The sequence below is a fragment of the Phaseolus vulgaris genome, chromosome 10 (genome assembly GCF_000499845.2).
Source record: "Phaseolus vulgaris cultivar G19833 chromosome 10, P. vulgaris v2.0, whole genome shotgun sequence".
Classification (NCBI taxonomy): Eukaryota; Viridiplantae; Streptophyta; class Magnoliopsida; order Fabales; family Fabaceae; genus Phaseolus; species Phaseolus vulgaris.
The window spans coordinates 3,302,467-3,328,518 of NC_023750.2; the positions used below are offsets into that span (position 1 = coordinate 3,302,467).

Sequence of the window (26,052 nt, forward strand, 5' to 3'; positions counted from 1 at the left end):
TGGAAGCTAGAAACCATTTCATCCAGTCCACCCTCACACTCCTCTTAGATTAGGTTCATCTTATACCTCACCTAGAACACCATTTTTTCCCAACCGAAGAAACCTTATTCATCACCTATATCGACAACGCCCCTCACCACCCATACGCATGTTCCTATTCAATAGACCATTCCTAACACTACTTATAACTACCTTCAATACCAACAACTCACTCCTCCCACTATTAGACCACCCAAGTTACAACTAGCCTTCTTTGAGCGTCTAGAGCCCTTGGATTGGCTATTTCAAGGCGAACAGTACTTCACCTTTTATCAAATCTCACCTGAACAACAATTATCTATGGTTGCTTTCCACATGAAAGGTGACACACTCAACTGGTTTAAATGGATGCACCATAACAACCTTGTCACAGATTGACTATCCTTCACCCACGCCATTGAACTTCGCTTTGGGCCTACAACATACACCAACCATCAAGCATCCCTATTCAAACTCCAACAGCTCACCACAGTAACATAATACCAATCACGTTTTGAAAAACTTTGTAATTTCATTCTGGGTCTCACCCCAGATATTCATCAACTGCTTTATTTCTGGTCTCCATCTGGAGATTTGCAAAGAATTGTCCATTCTTAACCCATATTCGATCTCCCAAACCACTGACCTTGTTAAATTAATTGAAGACAAATATTGTGATTCCAAACCCAAAGCCCCATGCTCTTTTCAACCTCACGTAACCAACCTCACCAATATCTTTTCCCAATCATCAAGAACAAGAATCATTCCCAATTACCACACACTGACTTCCTTACCTATTAAACGCCTAACACCAACTCAATTGCAGAAGTGTCGTGCACATGGTTTATGTTACAATTATGATGAGAAATTTATCCCAATGCATAAATGCTCAACTTCTCATTTCCTGTTACTATTGGATGACCTAGAACCACCCTCTGATCCATTAGAGGAACCACCCACCACTATCGAATTCCCTAATACAACCCATTTTCCTTTATCACTCATTGCCCTCACTGGTAATACCTCTCCCTAAACCCTGAAATTCACTGGAATAATTCAAAACCTTTTTATAACTATTCTTATTAACTCAGGCAGCTCTCACAATATATTACAGTCTTGTATTGCTCACCAACTCCACCTAGCCATTAAACCTAGCCCACCCTTATCCGTGATGGAAGGCAATGGCACATTTATCCAGTGTCAAGGCATATGCCTTTCGGTTGACATCTCACGCAAACTTCTACATTTACCATTTCTTTTTACCACCCATTGAAGGAGTTGATGTAGTATCAGGTATTGAATGGTTGTGTATCCTAGGACCCATTAAGGCAGACTTCTCCATCCCTAGCATATCACACTACAAGCCACAACCATATCCACACCCACCCAACGTCTTATCACCTGTTTTGCCAATATGTATATACCAACTCCACCCATTATCAATTTACCTCCCCATGCCTTTTAGAAAGCAACTTACAAACCCCATCCTCTCCATTGTATTCTTTACCTTTACCCATCCAAGCCATTCTCCTACACAATCAAAAAAAAATTCAAATACCCCACAAATTCTTAGTCATGCCCTTCGGCTTGACTAATGCGTCCTTTATATTTCAGGCATCTATGAATGATCTTCTTCGACCTTATTTGAGACAGTTTGTCCTAGTCTTTTTTTTATGATATTTTGAGTTACAGTCCTACATTGCAGGATCATATTACTCACTTACAAATTATTCTGGATCTCCTAGAAACTAAGAAATTCTTTGTGAAGTTAGCTAATTGCAGTTTTGCTACTACTCAAGTCAATTACTTAGGCCATATCATTTCTCCTACTAGTGTTGACCTTGACCCAGAAAAAGTTATTGCCACACATAATTAGCCTCTACCACGATTACTCACGAAATTAAGGGGCTTTCTCGATTTCATCGACTTTTATGGGAAATTTGTTTGCCACTACGTCACTCTCATTGTTCCTCTCACCAATTTATAACATAATAAAAAATTTGCATGGCCGGTTTCAGCTCAACAATTACAAATTGTAAATGATCCTACACTACACCTCCCAGATTTCAACCAACCCTTTGTAGTGGAGAAAAATGCATCTTCAGTGGTCGTGGGGCAATGCTCAACCAAAGGGACCACACACTTTCGTTCTTCAGCAAGAAAATGTGTCATTGACTATAATTGTCCTCCATATACGTTAGGGAGATGTATGCAATAACAGAGACAGTAAAGAAATGACATCAGTAGTTGTTAGGCCAACACTTCAAAATATTCACATATAAAAAAAAAGCTTGCATACACTACTTTCCCAAACAATTCAAATTTTAGAACAACAAAAATGGACAAAAAAATTACAAATGTATGATTTTCAAATTTTATACCGACCTTGGAAACAAAACTAATCAATGTTAATTTAATGTTTTTATAATATTTATTAAAGTTAATGGTGTTTAGATCGATACCAATTTTATTTAATTTTAATATTTATATTTATTTAATTTAAATTCGTGTATACATTATAATATTTGTTAAAGTTAATGTTGCCTAGGTTGATTTTGTTCAAATTCCTTCATATTTTTTTTAATAATATCTTTTTCATATGATGACAGATAATTGTTGTTACTTAAGGTGTCGACCTAACTGAGATGTCAAGTTGCATAGTGATACCTAACATGAACGTTTTTCTATAAAAAAATGTTGTCTAGGTTGATACTAATTTTATTTAATTTTAAGATTTATATTTATTTAAGTTAGAGTCTAAGGTACATCAACACTAGTGTAATTTACTTGTAACATTATTTTTAAAATTTATTTAAATAATTATTAATCTAACTTCCATTAATATAGTTTTTTTTAATATTTATTTAAGTTATTGTCATCTTAATTTATACTAATCTTACAAATTATGTGCCTCCATGACTTAAAATAGGGATTGTAGATAAGTATGAAAGCTCAAATTTAATTATAGAAAAATGTGGTGATTCGTGTGAGCCTAATTTGTTGCACTAATGTGAGCTCAAGATCTCTCTCTTTTTCTTTTCTGTATAAATGTCCTAACAGTCAACTTTTCTTAATACATTTATTTTCTCTACTTATATAAGATGAAATCTCCTCTCCCACAAGGCATAAATTCCTATAAGACGAACAATTATTCTTTATCTTTACTCCAATCTCATTCTTGAAAACCACACCAATTTTTTAAATTAGGTATATGAGTATTTTTAAATTGGGTATGGGAAGAGGGATGAGTATGTAGATGTATTTATCTTATCCCATTCCCAAGTTCTTAAAGCCTCTCCAACATATTACCTTCCATTATCTCAGTTTCAACACTTTAACTGTGTTGTTTTTCAGATAACCTATTACAAATTTGCTTGCCTGGAAGAGAATGCCTTGGACAAAGCCTCTAACAATGGTCTCAGAACTTCTCATTTGGATTTTTGCTTCTTGCATAATTTTTCCCTACACCTCATGTTATGAAGTGGACTTTAAGCCTAACTCAACCCCATAAAACCGGTTCATAGAGTTGAGGTTTTGCACCCACTTATATACAATGAAATGTCCTAATCTCTAGTCGATGTGGGATCTCCAACACCTCATCAACCATAACTAATATTAAATTTAACAAACATATATTAAATTTCCAATATATAATATAAAATTTTAAATAAAATACAACTAATCATATTAACCTTATTTGTAACATCTACACCACGAAATAAGTGCATATAAAATAATTACCATTTCTTTATCAAATAACTAAAATAAAAGATAATAGACCACTTAACCACATATTGAACTTGGTCCAATAAACTATTACACAACAATAAACATAATTTTTCTTATGCAATCAATTTCTACTTATCCCAAATAATAATTTTTTTTCAAAAGAATCTTTTTAATTCTAATAATACTAGACATTTTAGTTTCGATAAATGCAAATTATAATTTCATATTTAAGATCATAACCTTAAACTTTCTTACTTAATTGATAGTATATTTTTTTTACTTATTTCTTTATTTCATGTGATTTATTTAGTATTACTACTGGTTTTACATCAACTACTAATACTACGAATTATACTATCTATCAATATATTTAATATACTATTTATACTACATTACATAATCAAATTACTTTTCTATGTGTGTTGAAATAACGTGTTTGAACGGTTTTGTGTCTGCACAGATCATCTATTTGACTCTGTTGCATTAATGCTTTCTCTTCTTCTAACACTTCACCTCGTCAATTTCTTCCATGGAATTCGCCTCTTCAACATCAAAACTCCCAAAGAAGTACGATGTGGTCATAAACTTCAATGGAGAAGACATCCAAAGGAAATTTGTGTCTCATCTCGATTCTGCCCTCTCTGCTGTTGGCTTCACCACTTTCCTTCACCACCCCAATGCACACAACCCACTTCACTTCCAACAACCTATTCTCAATCACTCTCGTGTAGCCATTGTTGTTTTCACAACAGCCTATTCTCAATCTGCTTGGTGTCTTCATCAGCTTCAACAAATCATCAAATGGCACCAAACTTATTGCAGACATGTTCTGCCCGTGTATTACGAAATTCAGCCATCTGATGTACGACTTCAGATGGGTGATTTTGGTAAAGCCTTCAAAGCAACTGCAGAGCAAGCATTCTCAGAACAAGAACTGGAGCATGGCATGTCCAGGTGGAGCCACGCACTCACCAAAGCTGCAAATTTATTTGGATGGGATGAGAGCAATTACAGGTAAATCACTCACTCAATCACCATGTTTTAAGCTTCTCATTTAATTTTGGTAATACATGACATGACTTCTTCCATGATTGCTATTGAACTTGAAGGAGTGATGCTGAATTAGTCGACAAAATTGTTAAGACCGTTCTTCATTTACCAGTCTTGTCTGCTACTAAATTTCCAGTTGGATTACAATCCCGTGTGGAAGATGTGATTCGAACTATAAAAGATAAATCCACGGAAGTTTATACGATAGGGATAAGTGGAGCGGGAGGATCTGGTAAAACCACCCTGGCCAAAGCAATCTACAATCAACTTAGTGCTAAATTCATAGAGGGAAGTTTCATTGAAGATATTGGGCAAGTTAGTGGAACAAGAGCGGATCTTCGTTTAGAGAAACAACTTCTTTTAGATGTCCTAAAAACAAAGGTGGAGATACCTAGCGGTGAGATGGGGAGAAGAATGATTCAGGAAAGACTTTCTGGGAAAAGGGTGCTCATTGTGCTTGACGATATGCCTGAGTCTGGTGCATCATTAGTATGGAAATGGCGTGAATGGTTCAGTGGAGGAACTGTAATAATCATTACAACAAGAGATGTAGACCTACTAAGGATTCTTCGAGTTGATTCTTTTTTTCCGTTAAAGCCAATGAACGCAAACGAGTCCCTTGAGCTTCTTAGTTGGCATGCATTTGGAGAAGCAAAACCAAAAGAAGAATACAATTACCTTGCAAAAAGTGTAGTTAGTCATTGTGGAGGACTACCTCTAGCTCTTGAAGTCATTGGAAGTTGTTTATTTGAAAGGACAAAAGAAGAATGGAATAGTGTTCTGTTAAAATTGGAGAAAATTCCCCTGCACCACATTCAACGGAAATTGAAAATAAGCTTAGATGGTTTACGCAATGAAATGGAAAAAGATTTATTCCTTGATGTATGTTGTTCCTTCTTTGGTAAGGGCAGAGCCTATGTTACCAAGATCCTAAATGGCTGTGGAGTAGATGCTGATACTGGAATAAGAGTTCTGATAGAACGTAGCCTCATAAAAGTTAAAAAGAACAACAAACTTGGAATGCATCCTTTGTTACAAGAAATGGGAAGAGAAATTATTCGTGAAATTTCAGAAGAGGAATTTTGGATGGAGAGGAAACTGCAGTTTGATGATGCAGAATATGTGTTGACAGATAATTCAGTAAGAACATTCTTTATATATGCTTTTTAAAACTTCTCATGGAAGTGTTTGCTTTCTCATTTTCAGTACATTTGTTTTTCTTTGCTCTTATCATCACAGGGGACAAACTCTCGAGCAGTGCCTGTGAAACTGCGTTCAGCCAGAAGAGAACCATCAAGACTGCTGAAACTGGCTGGAGATTCCAAATACCTTTTTGGGAAACTGAGATGGACCAGTTTGCAACGGTTTTCTGCAAAATACCTATCTAACCACTTTCTGCATTATGCAATAGCGATTGAATTAAAACACAGTCTTCTTCAATTCGTCTGGAAAGAACCACAGGTTTTTATTATCTTCCATTTTCTATTAAAATACCAAGCTTAACTAAAATAAAAATAGTAACTTTCATTTTATTTTCTTATTTATTATTTGTCAAAAACATTTATCTCGATGCAGGTTTTGAGGTGGCTAAAAGTCCTTAATCTTAGTCACTCCAAGTATTTAACAGAAACGCCTGACTTTTCCGGACTACCAAGTCTTGAACAGCTGATTCTCAAAGATTGTCCAGGATTGCGCGAGGTACACCAATCTATTGGAGGTCTCTGCAATCTTACACTGCTAAATTTGAAGGACTGTACAAGTCTGAGTATTCTCCCCAGAGAGATATATATGTTGAAATCTTTAAAAACTCTCATTTTCTCTGGGTGTTTGATGATTGACAGATTAGAAAAAGATACAGTTCAAATGGAATCCTTGATAACTCTAATTGCTGAAAATACAGCTGTTAAACAAGTGCCCTTTTCAATTGTAAGATCAAAAAGTATTGGATATATATCCCTATGTGGATTTGAGAGATTGCCACGTAATCTTTTTCCTTCTATCATTCGGTATTGGATGTCACCACCAATGAATTCCATGTCTTTTATTCATTCGTTTTACATGGATATGGAGGATAATAGCTGGGATGATATTACGCCATCGCTTAGCAGCCTGACAAAACTTCGAAGTATTTTGGTGCAATGTGACACGGAGTTTCAACTATCTAAGCAAGTGCAAAATATTCTGGTCGAATATTTTGCAACTATTACCGAATCAAGCATTTCAAAGCAGCACTTCAGGTCTTCTTTTATTGGTGTTGGTGCATACCATGAATTCTTCAATTCTGTCAGCGATTACATATCTGAGGTTCTTCTCTAGCTTTCGCTTTGTTTATTGCCTTCACCCTGATCTTAAGAATTAAGAGAACACAAAATAATCCTAATGAAGTATCTAATAGAAACTACAGCCACACAACTTCATCCAAAAGTATCTGACGTTATTATTCACCTGACCAAGTAATTATGCTTATACTAAGTACTAGGAAATTGATTTCCACTTCCTTGCTTGAATAGCTTCTTGATTGTTTTATTCCTAATGATCGTAGAAATATGAACTGAAAGAGACTAACACAGAAACGCATTCTAAATGCCTAACGGCATGATATTGATATAACCAGATTTTTTTGAAATTAATTATATGGTACAGGTATCGACAAGCAGTGAGTCATGTGATGTTTCTCTCCCAGGTGACAATGATCCTTATTGGTTGGCCCATATGGGTGAGGAACACTCTGTTTCTTTCACTGTGCCTCTAGATCGTGACTTTAAGGGAATGGTTTTGTGTGTTGTTTATTCATCAACCCCTGAAATCGATGCAACTGAATGTCTTAGAAGTGTCTTAATTGTTAATTACACACAGTGCACATTGCATATACACAAGCATGGCACAGTAATTTCCTTTAATTATATAGATTGGCAGGGTATAATGTCAAATTTAGGATCTGGAGACAAGGTGGAGATTTTTTTGAGTTTTGGTCATGGATTGGTTGTCAAGAAAACCGTTGTCTATCCCATATGTGGTGAATCACATTAATTGAGAAAAGAGCCAAAGGAAAATTCTCTCCTTAGATTCAGAAAGAAAATTGTAATGTGACTTCAGGTAAGTCATGTATCTTCTATGAGAATAGCAGGATCCTTTAGTTATGGAATTAATCTGTGTCCTTGATTGCAATTCATTTTTTTTCCATCTTTTCCTTGTTTTTCTTTTGAGAATAGCTTATTGTTGTGAGAAATTCATGTTTATTTTAGCCATGTTTCTCAATCCTCAAATTGTGCTTGGGTGATATGATGAGATGTACTAGAATCTGAGTACTAGAGAGGATCAAGAACAGTGGTGGGGAGGGAGTTGCAAGAGTAGTAGTCTCAGAAGAATCATATCCACAGGGTTGAAACTGAATATTATTGGCTTGAGGGTTACTCTAATACTCTTGATTATACCTATTATAGTAATCGAGAGTAGTGTCACCAATTTTACCACAGATTTTAGAGGAAGATTTATTTTGATTCCAATTGCTTTGGCTAGTTTAAGTTCAACTTGATGTTCCATTGCCTCTGCCAATGTTAAACATACCTTTGTTGTTCCAATTGTTGTTTCTATGATTAAATTTGCCACCATGAAAACCTCCATTTGAATTGGAATCAGATTTATAATGACCTTGATTGGAGTTCTGCCATTTTTAAGACCAGAAACAATATTAGCATGAATCAATAGGTTTTCAGTATGCTTTCACTTCTTAAACAAGTAATAAAACCTTTATTTCATCAACAATATATGGATCAAGTCTAGTTGTGATAGAAGTTAAAAAATATCATTCATAAAGCACAATCAGAAATTAGTGAACCTACTGCAGCAAGAGAAGCAACCATTTTCTTCATTTCTAAAAGATATTCATTGATAATTTTATCTTTTTTTATCATCTGAAGTTTCAATTTCAATTTCTTTACAACAACTCGAGTATGTGTTATGTATCTTCCAAATGTGACGAGAAAACTTCAATCCCACCATCTTCATCAAGATCAATAAGGACATCAACAAGCAATTGATATTTTTGAACATAATTGGTGTATTTACGATTCTCAATATTTGTGATTTCATTTTCTTTATCAGCAGCATATAATGGTGGAATGTCATCGCCATGAACAAACTTCTCAAGCTTTAACCCTCTTATCATTGCAAGAGCCTGTTGTCAAATTGAGAAAGTATCATCATCTAATTTCATAACAATCGATGTATGGAACATTTGTGGTGCAAACTGAGATGCAGAAGCGGAAGCAATGACACTTGATACCATGTTAGGTTTAGGCATAGGTGAAATATGAAAAAAAAAAAGAAAAAAAAAAAGAGAACAACAAATGTTTTATTAATATGTAATATCTAAATTTGGTAGCAAAAATTTTGGTTGTTAATTAGATACCAATTTAAAAAATATTTAACAATAATAGAAACTAATTTAGAAACCAAAAATTTATTTAGTTATCTAATTTAGTTATTATAGTAACTAATTATTTTATTTTTTTTATAAAATTGATTTTTATTTTATGATTTTTTTTTTCATAATTTCTATTTTTTTTAATGCTCAATAAGTTATGAGTCTCGTAAAAAAACATGTTACATTGTTATACCGAAAATATTTTTTATATTGTTGTATTACTGTAAGCATATTTAATATCAAAAGTATCAATTACTAACATGGTTAATTTGTTTATTCCTTATAAAACCAATATTTTCTAAGGAACAACACTAAAGTATTGTAGTAACTATTTTCACACCCACATGGTCTCTTACTTCCATTTAACAACTCTATATATTAATAAAATATTTAATTAAATTATTTGATTAAAATATAAATTAAATTATTAAATAAAATATTAATAAAAATGGTTGTAACATGGTAGTATAAATTGTAATGAATGTCAAACTATAAGAGGTTCTCATATGTTACAACTATAATGTTATTCCATAGATTTGACAACACTTAATCTCAATGTAAAAAGTATTCTAGATATATAAGTAAAAGGAAAATATTTCTTTCAACAGAAAAAAAAAAGTAAAATACATACAAACTATTATAATAATATAATAATATTTTAATTAAAAAATAAATCAAATGATTAAAATATCAGTTTATTAGAATGTGAAGTGAGTGTTTGTACGGTTTGTACCACTATGTAATATGAGTTATCAGATAAAAATTATTAAAGATAAATACAACATTCATAAGATTATAGATGAAACAATAAAAAATTGTGTTAGGAGAAGACCAATACTATAGAGACCCAAACTCAATCACCTATTTAAGTTACAGGTTTTTCTGAGTAGAGAGAAGAGAAGAATTTGGTAAACCCTACTTTTAGTAGTCTTAGTATTCCTTAGACTTAGTCTTAGTAGGTAGTTGTTGTTCTATCATTGGTGTTTTCATTACTCTTACCATGTCTCCCAAAACCCAAATAAAAGACCTAAATAAAATACTAAACTTCATCTAAAAGTGTTTATATGCTATTGAAGAAACCCTACACCCCTCGTCTAAAACCCACACCAACGGCTCAAACACCTGCACCATGCCACCAACGTTTCACCGCTCCATCCAGCCCTTAGAACAACCTCCTGCACATCAGGTCGCATGCCACAACACCGCCCGTTGCACCTTAAGTTGGTCAACCACCAGCGTCCCAACCGCCTTGCCGCCTAGTGCCTTAAAACAGCCTCCACGCACACCAGGCTCCATCCCGCAACACCACTATTGGCATCTAGATCATTCAACTACTAGCACCCCAACTGTCATCGCTGCCCAATGTCGCCTACAACTACACCGCCCGCATTCCCCCCAATTTTTGTGTCCCCCTCCTTCATACCCTTTAAAGAGTGTTTCTCCCACTAACTTCATCTGAAAAAAGACTTTTCGATACTTAAGAGAGAGCACAATAATGGTAATATGTGTGCAAAGTATGTCGGACAAGAGTATAAAATAAGATAAATTACACTTTCCTAGATAGTTTGTATTTTTAGATTTTGTCAGTAATGACTATTGTGTTGGTCGTATGATGACCATTTATGGTTCATGAATAGTCGCTTAGCAATAAATATTCTTTGAGTATGCCGTTTTGTTTAAAATTATTATTGATAACAATGAGATCTCAGTAACCAAACACATATAGTTGTTTTGAACTATAAATATTCCTACCTTTATAGATTTTTTTTTTCTTTTTTATTTGAATTTTATTATTGACCTGCAACAAATGATAAGTGTTTAGAGAGTGTCAATGATACTTAGTGTATCATAACATTTCCTTAAATAATTCTATAATTCATGTAAACGTTGAGTGTTAAAACAAAGTTTTATAGTTTTTACTCCATAAACATTATACATCATTTGAAGATATATCTTCTAAGCTAATCATGTAGACATTATTATACGACCAAGAATGTGGCCATTGAGAATTCAAGCTGTTCAAGCTTACGTCCCAAATCAAAGAATCCTCATACTTTATACATTTCGGTAACATATTTCATGGTCAAAGGTTTTGGCGGCACTTTTTAAAATATATACGTTACTTATAAGGTATTATTAAGGTATTATTACTGAGTATGGATGGATAGCCAACATATCAATCATTTGGTATATGAAGACAAATCACAAGTAACTAATCACTCCCTAAACAAGATTAGAAAGATGATTAGGTCTTCATGGACCTAGGACAACCCTCAGACCCATAAAAAACTATAAATAGAAGACGACCCCAATGAAAAAGATAATGATTCTATAATTATAATATTTGTAAATTAGATAGACCTATAACTGACTTGAGCATCAGAATGTCTTTACAAGTATCCACTCCAAGACATTGAAAGACAAAGATTCAAAGGACCACATAACTAAAGAGATTAGAGACTTGATAGAAGAAATCTGACATGGTTCAACCATGTAAGAACAATAGTTACTTTCTAAACTTACTAAAATCTTAATTGTAAATTTACTCGAATCTTATTCAATATTAACTATCTTGAATAATTTATACTTATATATAAAAAAGGATTCTTCATCATAACCAATTACTGATATACACAAATTTTTTCCAATTTTACCCTTATTAATATATATCATTTTATTATTTAATCTTTTAAATTTTAAAATTACAAAAATGAGTGTTTTGTCATTTTATATGAATCACTTAAAAATAAAAATTTTTATTTTTTATTTTTTATTTTTTAAATTAATGTTAAGAGACAATTTTTATATGCAAACTAACTCACTCTTTCCTTAACTCCTTATTTTCAGGATCTAAGGCACAAACCTTTATGAAAGAATTTTTTTTAGGAATAAGAAGGCAACGAGAGAGAAAGAGCACAATATTTAACCTCCATTCTGAGTTTTCCTCTCCGCTGCTTCACTCCACTTCAAGCAACTTCATTCCTCTGTAAATTCATCATTCTTTTGCATTTACCATCAAGTGAACCCAAACTTTAGCCGGAACCTCATCATACTCATTGATCCCCAAATCAGCAACAAAAGAAGAAGAGAAAAAGTATAAAGAGGAGAGAAGCTCAAACTAGAGGAAAAGAAAGATGTTGATTTATCAATTCATCATTTTCTTTTTACATGTTATTTTTTTCTTTTCAACTTCGACTCATCCAAATTAAAAAATACGGATACAATTGTCGTGAATGTATTTTCGCTAGGAGATTGGATGAGTTTGTTATTTTAAATATTGACTAAACTAGTGTAAATATTCATTTGTAATATTTAATTAAAAAATAACAAATTACTAAATATATCAAACAAAATTTTAAATATCATTTTCGTCTATGACCTCAATTTTTAGGTAGCAACATGACATGGCCATGAACAATTGCTGAAAAAGATGTACTAAGATGTGTGAATGAGAAAAAGGAAGGACAAACCATAATAATGCTTGGGCAGAACTCACTCCAATGCCAACGTAAGATTGAAGTAAGAAATGAAAGATCGAAGAATATTGAAGTACAATACACCACTCTACAGCTTGGATATTTATAGCTTAAAAACTTACATTCACATTTTCAAGGTAATATACCAAGAATGCTACTCCCTAATTGTGATGACTCGGAATCAAGGAACTTGTCCACGGTGATTGTTGAAGTAAAATAATTCAAATGAAGAAGCTCTGATGAATTAACTAATGCAGATAGAAAACAAGACAGGAATGTTTTGAAGGGAAAAAAAAGGAAAAGGAAAGTCTGGACAAGAGAACTTGAAATTCTTACTTTTGTGATGGCATTTCAAATTCTTCATTTCTTGTTTTAAGAAAATACTTCTTAAAATTCTGCATACTTATGGAGATACTTAACTCTCTTTTTCCTTATAAACAAGGAATAAGAATCTTTGCAGTTGTATCTCAATAAGCACCGATTGCTTAACTTTGAAGTAGGACCATCATGTGTCAGTTTTCATATTAAAGAAACATAAAACTGAAGTACTCTCTATTTATGTATTCATTCATATGTTAACATTTTGGTAATAAAAAATGTACTCAAGAAGCAAGCACTTTCAATTTCAAATACGACAAACAAGGTTCAGAAAAAGAAAAGGAATTTTTTTTTAGAATACTAAAGGAACAAGAACTTTGACAACTGTCTTTCATGCTCTCTATTTCAGTTCTGGAAATACACGGTCTCAATTTCAGTGTTACAGTTAAGGAATGGAATCAAGTTTCATTATAGAATTTGCTCGGTAAAAATTACATTATATTTCATTGCGAGGAGAGAAGAAACTACTTTGAGTGAAAAGAGAACTGTACAAAATATTAATTTTCAATAAATAAAAAGTATTATATATGCATATTATCAAGATTCCATATCTTACTGGTGCAGTTCAAAGTTGAGTCATTCAAAGGCAGTGGCCGCGCTGGAAGGGAGAAGACAGTGCCAAAAATGGTGTTGTTAAGATGTTAGGCTGCAAAGGCTGAAAAGAAAATCCCGCTGATTGTGGAACTCCAATTGGCGGATGTTGTTGCACTGAACTGTAAAGAGCAAAACAATTGGTCACGTATCTATATTCAGTTTGGAAAACAAATTATAAGACAAATTTAATCTACTATAAAATACAGCATTTTACTTTTTCCTGTATTTAACTTGGTGCTAAAATAAGAGATAAGTAAAGAAGAACAAAATATCAATGGACAAGAAGAGAATATCCCCATGTAGATGAACAATATGGGAAAAGGCAAAAGGCATTTTTACCTGAATGACAGTGACAGTGAAGTCTCGGCTGAGTTGGCGACACCATTTCGATCAGGAGATAATAAGGTCCAGAATACTATATCACGAAATAAATATAACTCGTCATCATCATCAAGTTTAAAAGAAGAGACTCAAGTCATCAAAATATTAATAAACCATTACACATGTGGCATAGGATTGTTTTAGGCGTCATAATAATGATCAGTTAATTTGGTCCCTGCTAAAGATTCTGTGAACGGTGTTCAAATATTTTATATGGTCATGCAGTCCTTTTTTTCTTTCTATTTTCAAATAAGAAATTTCGATTGTTTAAATGTAAATAGAAGGTAAGAAACTAATTATCACCTGACTGGTCTGAATGATCATTAAAATCTGAGCAAAATAGCATGTTCTGCATTTTCACAAGATGGATTAAGTCAGAATAGTGGTAAACAACGGTTGTATAAGGATTACAAAACATAAAATATAACATAACATGCAGCAGTATTAACAGCACCATTTACCAACCTCTCTGACACCCTGCGATACATTTTGGACCACATCTGCAGGAAAAGACAATAATTAAATGATCAGCAACGTGCATTATTAATAAAACAAGGAAAATACAAAAAAGTTTTGAAATGTGAAAGGCAAAAGGGTTCAAACAACTATCAACATCTTTCACACAAAAAAATTATATCAATAAAAATCTTTGTAAGAAAGCATTAACCTTTTTCATATTTTACCATTAGAATATTTAGAGAAGACATAGTTATATCATAGAAGAGTTTAGATTATGTTAAATGATACATTGGAAATAGTTTCATATTTATATTACAGTATTTTGTTTGCTATTTAATACTTTTTCCTTTGCATCACATCATAATGTTGACTTTTTTGGCTTAATCCCACATTGGTAGGTTCGTTGTTTGGAGAGGAGGTTTGATGGTTATAAATTAATCTCTCCTCCTTCATTGTAATATATCCCAATTTGTAATATTTTCTCCAACATTAATAAAAACGGGTTATTTCAGTTGTGCTCGGAGATTAGGCTAAATTGGTCGAACTTCATTAACAAGTTTCGGGTGTGTTTTTTTCTTCTTTATCTCTTTTATTATTCTGCTCTATTTATTGGTATTATAGAGCTTTCTTTTCTGTTGTAGAATAGTCTTCAATATTATTTGTCGGGTAGCTCTGCTAGTGTTTTGTCTGGTTCATTTGTTCTGAACTATTTCATTTCACTAGTTGTGTTGTTTTAGTGGGGAAATTTTATCCGATTTTCCCAACAAGTGGTATCAAAAGCCGAAGGTTCGCCTTTAGGTTGTCTGAATTTTTTTGTAATATTGAATACTATATTTTGAGTCAGTAATGGCAAATAAAGATCAAGAAGCGAAGGATGTTGTCTTAAAAATTCCATCTAGTGTGTCGGGCTCCTCGTCATCATGGTCGAGGTTCCTGATGTCCAGTTTGAAATTGGCGGTGAAAATATTTGATGGCACTAGCCATTTCGTTATGTGGCAAGGAGAGGTCTTGGATTCTCCTTTCAGTAGGGTCTTGATATTGTCATTGAGGAAAAGAAACAGAAGAGGTAGAGGATAAAGACTGGAGCATCATCAACCGATTGGTGTGCGGAACTATTCGATCTTGCATGTCCAGAGAGCAGAAGTATGTTTTAAAAACCGAGACTTCTGCTCAAACTGTGGAAGGCATTGGAGAACAAGTTTCTGAAAAAGAGTGGTCAATACAAGTTCTTGATGAAGAAAAGGTTGTTCCGATTTGACTGCCAACAAGGTACTACTATGAATGAATACATCACTATGTTTAATCAATTAGTAGTAGACCTATTGAATTTAGATGTGAAGTTTAAGGATGAGGATTTGGCTTTGATGTTGTTATCATCTCTTCCTGGTGAATTTGAACATTTTGAGACTACACTACTTCCCGGGAAGGAGTCGTTAGATGTTGTTTGTTCTGCTTTGTATAGTCATGAATTGAGAAAGCAGAATAAGATGAAAATCAAATCAACGACATCAGAAGAAGCATTGGTGGCAAGAGGTCGTCAACAAAGCCAGACAAAGGGGAGAAGAGGAAGGTCTAAGTCTAAAGGTCGAGTTGTTGCCAAAGATGAGTGTGCTTTCTGTCATGAGAAAGGATACTGGAAGAAAGACTATCCAAAACTGAAGAAGAAAGGGAAGGCTCCGCAAGATGCAAATGTTGCAGAATGCAAAAATGATGTGGAATCAGATATCTCTTTGATTGTCTCACCTTCAGCATCATCACATCCAGATGAGTGGATATTGGATTCAGGATGTACCTATCATATGTGTCCCATTCGAAAATGGTTCTTTTAATTTTAAGAACTCGATAGCAGGATTGTTTACATGGGGTAACGATAATCCATGTAAGACATCCAGGATAGGTTCAATCAAGTTGCGGAATCATGATGGATCCACCAAAATTTTGCGGGATGTGCGGTACGTGCCAAAGTTGAAGAAAAATCTCATCCAATTGGGGGTTTAAAATCTAAAGGCTTAGTTGGGATGATACGAGATAGAATTCTTAAAGCAACTTCAGGAGCACTAATAATGTTGAAAGGCGTGAGGAAGAACAATTTGTATTACTACCAAGGTTGCGAACATCTTTATTTGGAAATGGGACACATATGATAGGTGCAACCTGAATCCAATATCTACTCGTCTGGATGTGATGATGTTGAAGGCGAAACAATCAAAGAGATATCTCATTCCGCATCACTTTTGCATTCTGCAACATTTGCATCTTGCGGAGCCTTCGCTTTCTTCAATTTTGGATAGTCTTTATTCCAGTGTCCTTTCTCATGGCAGAAAGCACACTCATCTTTGGCAATGGCTCAACCTTTAGACTTAGACCTTCCTCTTCTCTCCTTTGTTTGACTTTGCTGACGACCTCTTGTCACCAATGTTTCTTCTAATGTCGTTGATTTAGTTGTCATCTTATCATGCTTTCTCAATTCATGACTATATAAAGCAGAACAAACAGCATCTAACAATACATTCTCCTTCCCGTGAAGTAGCGTAGTCTCCAAATATTCAAATTCATCAATAAGTGATGATAACAACATCAAAGCCATATCCTTATCCTCAAACTTCACATCTAAATTCAACAGGTTTGCTACTAATTGATTAAACATAGTGATGTGTTCATTCATAGTAGTACTTTGTTGGTAGTCAAATCGAAACAACATTTTCTTCATCAGGAGCTTGTTCTGACCACTCTTTTTCAAAAACTTGTCCTTCAAAATACCTTCCACAGTTTGTGAGTAGAAGTCTCATATTTTAAAGCATACTTCTGATCTCTGGACAGGCAGGACTGAATAGTTTTGCACGCCAATCGGGTGATGATGTTCTAGTCTTTATCCTCTACCTCTTCTGATTTCTCTTCCTCAATAGCAATATCAAGACCCTGCTGAAAAGAAAGTCCAAGACCTCTCCTTGCCACATGCCGAAATGGTCAATGCCATCAAATATTTCCACCGCCGATTTCAAACTAGACACCGAGAATCTCAAATATTTAAGACAACATCCTTCGCTTTTTGATCTTGATTTGCCATTATAGACTCAAAATATAGTATTCAATATTACAAAAAATTTCAGACAACCCAAGGGCAAACCTTCGGCTTCTGATACCACTTGTTGGGAAAATCGAGTAATTTCCCCACTAAAACAACACAACTAGTGAAATGTACCAGTTCAGAACAAATGAACCGGACAAAACACTAACAGAGCTACCCAACAAATAATATTAAATATTATACTACAACAAAAAAGAAAGCAACATAATACCAATAAAACGAAATAATAAAAGAGATAAAGAAGAAAAAACACACCCGAAACTTGTTAACAGAGTTCAGTCAGTTTAGTCTAATATCCGAGTACAGCAGCCCGCTTTTATTAATGTGGGAGAAGATATTACAAATTGGGATATATTACAATGAAGGATGAGAGATTAATTTATAACCATCAAACCTCCTTCCCAAACAATGAACTCACTGATGTGAGATTTGGAATTAAGCCAAAAAAGTCAACACATCAATTACTTTAAAAAAGAATAACAGATCAATGTAAACAATATCATATAATTCAAAGTCTTATTCCCTTTTTCCTCCTTGTCAGACTAAAACCGTATAATTTGAACACATATCATAAACATTACAAGTTTTGAAGCAGTATTTAAGAAAAGCAATACAATCTTTGTCTAGAGAGTTTGGTTTTCAACAGCATTCCAATAGACAAAAACTACTGTGCTGTTGATATCATATAACCACAGTTAAACTGACCAATTTCTCATGTTGGTAGCACTTAGTTCTACATTCAATCTGCGGAGCACTTGGCAGTACCATAAAGACACAACCTGAACCTAGCTTTTCCGATTAGCATGTTTCTAGAGAGATCAATCCGCCAACACAAATCTTGAGAAAGATTGCAATAAAAGAAAGCGAGCACTTTTATCTTACAAAACAACATACCATACATACTATTCTACCAAAAATGGGTGTTCAAAGAGCAAAAATCATCATGCAGTTACGCCAACTAATCTGATACTTTTACTATGGTTAAATAAACAGTTAAGGTTGTATGTACCTAAGTTTGAAACACTGGGCTTTACAGCTAAAGTCAAGCCAAGAAAACAATCATCGGGATCAGGGCCAAAATCCTGCAGTTTCAGCTCGAGATTTGGCTTTGCCCCTGTAAGTAGAAAAAAACAATAAACAGTATATATGGTATTTTAACATGAAGCTCGACAAACTGAAATGTGTAAATATAATACGAGGATACAAAACAAATAAAAGAGAAAATTCCCTACTCTTGCTACTCAGCTTCAGCTCAAGTGGATCACCGAGTGGACAAGAAACCCATGCGTCCACCTATATAGAATATATCAGTAAATTGAAGAGATTAAGTGAAGAAAAATAGGCTTCAAAGAGAAAGTTACATGAAAAAATGGATGTTGTAATGACTGATCTGCATCTGGCCTTCTTGATGGGTCCCAATGTAGCAGTTGCTACAGATTATATAATGCAGTGAACATTAGAAGATAACAGTATTTACAAGGCCAGTGTATGTGTGCGTGCACAGAGAAAAAAAGAGATTCAATTAATTAAAGCATACTGTCATCAAGTCTATAGCTTCCGAACTAGCATTTGGAATAATGTTAGAAAGCTTCACAGGGGGAACCTGCACAATAATCAGGGGAATTAAAGAGAATAAAAAAAAAACTGGTACACGACTGAACTCCTGTTACATGAACACTTACAACATCATGAGCAACTAAGTCCAATAATTGAGAGTTGTTTGCCCCTATGGTGAAAGCAGTGGAATGTGGCGCCCCAAGAATGCCATATATTTTGTACAGTTGATCTATTTCACTGTCAATGGAGAAAAGGAATTTTATAAGATGTAATGAAAAGCCTAATAGTTCAATTTTATTAATAAACATATCACATTTGAATCAATATCAACTACACTTTACAGTGGACAAAAGTTCTATATATGTGTGATATGTTATACAAAAGGAAAATATCGAACACACCAAAATGAAGAAGTGTACGTAAGAGAGGTGAACACAATCTTTCCCATAAGTATATTAGTCATTAAAATCAAAATCATTAAACATTTCATCATTATGACCCAACAAAATCTTTCAAATTACAGAAAGTGAAAACTAAATATATAAATAACAAAGCACAAATAGTGGCCACCATCACATTAGTATTATTACAATGAGAAACCAAAAGCATAAAATACAGGATCAAAATATACCTTTCACCAGGAAATAAAGGGGTCAAAGTAAAAAGCTCAGCTAATATAGCACCAACTGCCCACATGTCTGCAAATTTTAAGAAAAAAGCAAGCATACAATCATCAGAACAAATAATGATAAACAAGTTTGGCCACAAAAAATGTGCAAATTCATGTAAAATCCCTTTCACATTAACTCTTATTGTTTAAGTTCCATGTTAAATCAGTATTCATGTACATATATGTTTACAAATATGTTCAAAGGATAAATTCAGACAAGACTAAACAAAAGAGAGGTAATGCTGCAATAGCTAATCTCCCAACATATGCTAATTGCAGACCCACACATGAGACACCCCATAAAACACCACACATCAATTTAACTGAAGGAAAAAATGTCAACTGAGCATTAGCTTAATCTTCTTTAGACAGTAAAATGAAGCAAGGGAACAAGATAAGTTATCCACAAATAAGTCATCTTTGACATTACTCTAGAGAGTATGGGCAAACTACTCATCCCCAACTAATAGTGTCTGGGTTTGCTTTTGGGAGATCCCATGCAAAAAACAGATTGAGGCAGAAGAAATTACAAATCTAAAACTGTTTCTTCCAAAAACATTCCATGATAGCTCCCAAAAGCAAGCACCAGCCCACTGTCTATAAACTGAAAAATTGAAGTTAGAAGTATATTTAAGCCTACCAACAGCAGGAGTATAAGAAGGGGCACGCAACAAAACTTCTGGAGCTCGATACCTTAATCACAAAGATAAAAAAATATAATCAATTTAATGATGATGATGATTACAATAAAAACAAGCTCTGGATAAAATGTACAGACAGACAGTGGAAAAAGACTTTTGAGGTTACATCCAAAGTTATACATTGAAAAATTTATACTGACATAATAAACACGCCATAAAAGAATATGACTCACCATCGGGTGGAAACATATTGAGTATATGGAGGCATCGATGATACTTCTCTAGCCAGTCCAAAATCAGCAATTTTCAGAACATCATTTGTTACCAGCAAATTCTCTGCATAGCAGAAATATTTTTTCATTGGATGAAGTACCATATCACCTTTTAGAAAGATTGAACTGAAAAGTTCAAGCACAAAAATATACAGTCCAAAATTTGCTAAATGAAATCATATGCCTTACCAGGTTTTAAATCCCGATGAAAGAATCCTTTCTTGTGCATATGACTAAGTCCGTGTAGCACTTGCCTCACAAAGCACCGTATCTCTTCCTCTGAAAATGGATTTTCTCTCTCCTTTATTAATTGATAAAGATTACAATCCTGAACAGATGAAATCTAGTGTCACTGTCAAGCAAGTGTCAATAGAAAACAATCAACCTTAAAATTATAGAGATTAAAGAGTTTTGGATAAATTACGTAGTAGTGAATAATTTTTACTGCAGTGATGTCAATATATTTTGTGGGAACATTAAGATGTCAGCACTTTCTAGACTGTTGATATGAAATTTTGTTAATGAAAACAGACCAAGATATAAGTGTGTTGTGTAGATAGTTCCATACAATTTTTGTTTTATCTTAAATTCTTAGATTATATCATTCACAACTAATTGTTTTTCCTCTGGTTCTATTTGTAAGTAATTTTATTCTTTATGACTAGAGAAGGATAAAGTAACAACATATTCCTCTTCAATTAATATTTTTATTAGATTTAAAAGTCATTCAACAATCTGACATATTTAAACTAAATAAAACCTAAATGACAGGAAAAAAAAATAAGAGTGAGAGTTTCTTTACCATGTATTCAAAAATGAAAAATAGTTCATTATTTTCTCTAACAACCTCTTTCAACTTTATGATATTTGGGTGATTCATTATACGGAGGGCCTGCAGAAGGAGCACAATACACGTCAATGAAGACAAACTATAATTGAAACAAAATCTGATTACAGTTCTGGGAAGGGGAAAACCATCTATAACTCCATAAAGAAACAAGTACTGTAGAACATACCTTAACTTCTCTTAAATTTGTGTATTCTTCCCAGAAACAAAACTTTCTTTTCAACTTTTTGACAGCAACCTGATAGACAAAATCAGGAGCATAACATCAGAAGATACTAAAAAATGTAACATGGAAACTGCAGGTTTAACCACAATGAAAGAAGCCACTGCCTAAATCAGTACGGTAACTGTACCTCTCAAAGGAGCATCCCAGAAAACAAAAAGAAACGTTTATAATTAAAGCAAAAACAAGTATCCATTTTGAACTTCAATATACAATGTAAACATGATGAATGTTAACATTGTTATTGTTATCACATTTTTCTTACAGAATTAGTTGTTATCGTTAAAAGAATATCTCACAAAATATAGATATTGTAGATCACCTTTTTTTAATTTTATCGGAGAATAGCATGAAAGCTTGGAGCAACAATGTTTATACTCCAAAAATATAAAAAAGACAAGGAAGGGCAACTTCTAAAAGCCATTTACTATATAGGACAAATCTAACAACAATAAAGGATAATTGCACCAGATTAATAAAAGAATATGAGTAGACGAATGCTGAAGTTGAAAAAAATTGTTCTTGCTAGCCAGAGTTGCTTACAATCTCGTATGTTTGCATATCACGGGCTTTATATACATGACCGCAAGAACCATCCCCGAGCTCTCTCAAAATTTTATATCTAAATAGAAGAAAAAAACAGACAAGAAATAATATAATTTAATGAGAGAATTGAAGGACCAGAAACAATGCACAAATCAATGGATAAGAAGGAACTAACCTTTCCATTATTAGAATTACAACACTATAAATAACACTTCAGAGAGACTGGAACGGATTCCATGAAAACATGGCTAACTGTCAACACAGTGTCGGCACTTAGTTTGCAGACATGGGTTAGAGTTAAAATATAGCATGAAGCATTTAGCATCATCAACAATCCACTTTTCGTTGTAGAAGTTATCTACAAAATGGAAGAGGTCCGTCAACATGCTGCAACCTTCAGAAAACCCAGTGTTCGGGTGACGTCTTTATCATATGACATGTATATCCATGTTCAGTTTGACTAAATCAACTTCAAACTGAGCCCATACATTGGAGAACAAGTTATAGCCTGCAGTACAAAATATAAGCGTTAGTGCTTTTGAAAATTACACAAATTAGCGAACAATATGTGCGCTTAAAAAGTGTATTAATAGGAAAATGCAGTATTATACTATTTCACTGTACAAACGCAACAGTAAAAATATCACTCAATAGTCAGACAAGTGAAAGGTTTGTCATTCAATCCTCTACAGGGGGGCCCTAAGCCCAAAGACTTCGTGGAATTTACTCCTCCAATCTACCCAGAAATAAAATATAACATTGATCAAACAAACCTTCCCATGAATACTCAGATCCTAACGACACAACAGTAACCATGCCTTGTTGCATAATAATTCTAACGGCTGCATACCCTCTACTGTACAGTATTATAACCAACAATTCAACTCATATTACTCTATTTAATCCACCCAAAAAACTAAAATCTATTGGTCTACAATCCAGAGCCACAATCAACAAGTAAATCAGACCAAAGAATCCATATCAGCAACAAAGAAATTAAAATATGGAAAACGATTTTTTTGAAAGAAAGAAAAAATGAAAATTTAACGTGCTTTGTTAAGCTTAAAGTATGGAAAACGATATTTTTCAAAAGCTATATAATGAAGCCAAAGAAAAAAAAAACATTTATTTATGTTCCCCAAGTAAGCGAATCCAAACAAGGACTATAAACAAAAACACAAGATATGTATGTATATGAAAAAAAAAAAAAAAAGACGAAGAAGAAGTTTTCTTCACAATCTATCCATAAAAAGTGTTTCCCTCAAAATTATAACAATTTTGTATAATGAATATGCACGCTCAATACAACCTGGTCCGAAACAATTTCCGAAACACAATTTCGGTTATTTTCCAATGTGATAAATCCATAAAGTATTGTTTCAACTCAGAGCAAGTGAAAAATAACTCGGCTTTCCTTTCCATTCCCCATTCTCTTACGAAACAAACCGATTGCAAAAGAAAGACAGACCACAATTCAAGCTGCATTTGAGTTTGCGTGGCAGCTACGAACCAGAGGCAACGAAAGCAACACGAAGAATCGGAAATTGGCGTATCGCACGAAGAAAAATTCGGAAAAAAAAAATTGAAAAGACGAAGAACTCACCGCGTGTGAGAATTGGATAGAATCAGAGCGGAATCAAGAGATACGCAAGCACAGATCGGCAATGTGAATGAACTTTCTCGGAAACGAAACGAGAAAAATGAATTCGTAGGGAGATAGAGAGAGAAGAGGAGAGAGAAAAGCTTTAGAGAGAGAAAATTCGGATTTGCGAAGAAGCCATATGAGAGAGAGGAGGAGGATTCCATAGATGAAAAAGGAAGGAGAAGAAACCAAAGATATAAATAAATATATTATTTTTTACTTTTTTTTAAAACTTAAAATATAAATTTAATTGTAAGTTGACAAATAACATTTTTAAAATATTGTATAGGTCGCACAAGTCTTTGAAAAATAAAAAGACCTATTATAACCTTTTTTTAATATAATTTGATTTAGTCTCTCAAAATAAATATTTATAATATACTTAATATCGAATTAATCCCAAAAAATATATTTTAATGCATAATTATTTTTTAAATTAAATTTTAATAATAGAACAATACAATGAAACTTTTCAACCCACCTAATTATTTTACTTTTTACTTACTCAAAGATTAAATTAAGATTTCATTCTTTAAAATCAAATTTGACAAACATATGCAATCATTTACCTTAGTTTAAAAAATACTTTAGGGATAAAATTATAAATTTAAAAAGGTTGATGGTCCATTTTTCATTTTATTTCAATCCATTAAAAAAATTCTAACCTTTTTTACCAAGAAGAGATATTTCAATTTATTCAAATAAGTAATTGAAAGATAAAATTTCATTAAAAAATACTCTATCAATGATACATTGATTATTATTAATATCATTATAAGAAAAATATTAAATGTTAAACTACAAGATAGAATAAAATTACAATAATAATAATAAATATTTATATTAGTAAAGTGATTAAAAAAACATAACAATATAAAATAAAATTGATGAAAAATAGAAAGTTAAATTTACAAAATAACCATGATAAATAAAGAAAAATATATATAATTTTTGAAAGAAAAAAAACATTAAAGGTAAATTAAAATATGGGAGGGAAGAAATATTCTAAGCATTTATTTCATTATTTTATTCCTTTAAAAGATTTAAATAGAGATTGCTTGGCTGTTAGTGGGGTGGGGAGCTGTGGTCCCCACGTTGATATGAAAATGTTTCTTTGAGATTACGTTTTTGCCCTCCAACGACTTCCATAATTACTGAAATACGACATTGTCGATTTTGCCCTTCACTTTTGCTACTCAAAAGACGGTTATACCCTCAATATCGGAGCGGGAGACGATTTTAGCCCCTTGCGTTGGATGGATAAGGATAAGGGATGTAAAAGTTAATAAGAATAATTTTCTGGTTTTATCGTCATTTCGTATAATTATTCCTCAGCATATGCTGCGTCAGATCCGAGGGCTGGATTTAGTCGAAGAATAGTTTCTAGAATGTTGATGTCATCTTATAAATTATTTTTTTATTTATTGAAAATTTAAAGTATATATTTTTTAATGAATGAAAAAAAAATTATTGAATATTTATTTATAGATAATAATATTTTTTGGAATATTAAAAAATATATCAGAAAATTTAACTTTTCTCTTTCACGAAATAATAATATTTATAGTTTTTTCCTGTTACAGTTTTTTTAAAGAATCATATTTGCAGTTTTTTATAACTTTTTTAAAACTCTTTCTAAAGTATTTTTATTAGTTTTTCTTTTTCTCTAACGTTTAAAAACTGGTTGTGATTTAATTGGTTTTAAAACTGAAAATTAAAACAATTATAGATTCTTCTTGTTTTCACTTTTGCTATTTTAATTTTGCAATTAAGGAAAACAGGTAGCATATGGAAAGGAAAAAGAGAACCGAAATTCACAATAAATCCACTGAATAATATTTTTATTTTCTCATTTCTGAAAGTATTTTAAATAATTTTAAAAGTTAAATATTATCAATATAAATTTAATATTTTCAGTTAATCAGTAATTAAATTATGCGTTACTTTAAATTTGTAAGAATTTAGAAAATAATCTTAGTGTAAAAGTGATATATTTTAAATGATATCAGAATATTTTATTATTAAAATGAAAAGAGTATATAAATAGAAAATTAG

General features: G+C 32.9%; 2 protein-coding genes across 2 annotated transcripts; one reads left to right on the forward strand and one right to left on the reverse strand.

The window, feature by feature from the left end:
- The first annotated feature begins 4,163 nt into the window (after positions 1-4,163).
- Positions 4,164-7,965, forward strand: LOC137819550 (disease resistance protein RUN1-like). Its single transcript, XM_068623435.1, has 5 exons — positions 4,164-4,761; positions 4,857-5,937; positions 6,037-6,258; positions 6,373-7,101; positions 7,441-7,965. The coding sequence occupies exons 1-5, from the start codon at positions 4,277-4,279 to the stop codon at positions 7,825-7,827; spliced, it is 2,904 nt and encodes a 967-aa protein (XP_068479536.1). The 5' UTR covers positions 4,164-4,276; the 3' UTR covers positions 7,828-7,965.
- A 5,428-nt stretch (positions 7,966-13,393) lies between these two features.
- Positions 13,394-24,171, reverse strand: LOC137819551 (serine/threonine-protein kinase MHK). Its single transcript, XM_068623436.1, has 18 exons — positions 23,959-24,171; positions 22,531-22,863; positions 22,353-22,431; positions 21,756-21,824; positions 21,542-21,631; positions 20,929-21,067; positions 20,701-20,803; positions 20,467-20,519; positions 19,788-19,854; positions 19,282-19,393; positions 19,137-19,202; positions 18,961-19,029; positions 18,832-18,892; positions 18,609-18,713; positions 14,518-14,552; positions 14,356-14,401; positions 14,011-14,086; positions 13,394-13,790 (listed from the first exon to the last, which is right to left on the reverse strand). Exons 2-18 carry the CDS (start codon positions 22,536-22,538, stop codon positions 13,658-13,660), a joined length of 1,311 nt encoding a protein of 436 aa, XP_068479537.1. The 5' UTR covers positions 22,539-22,863; positions 23,959-24,171; the 3' UTR covers positions 13,394-13,657.
- Between the last annotated feature and the right edge of the window lie 1,881 nt (positions 24,172-26,052).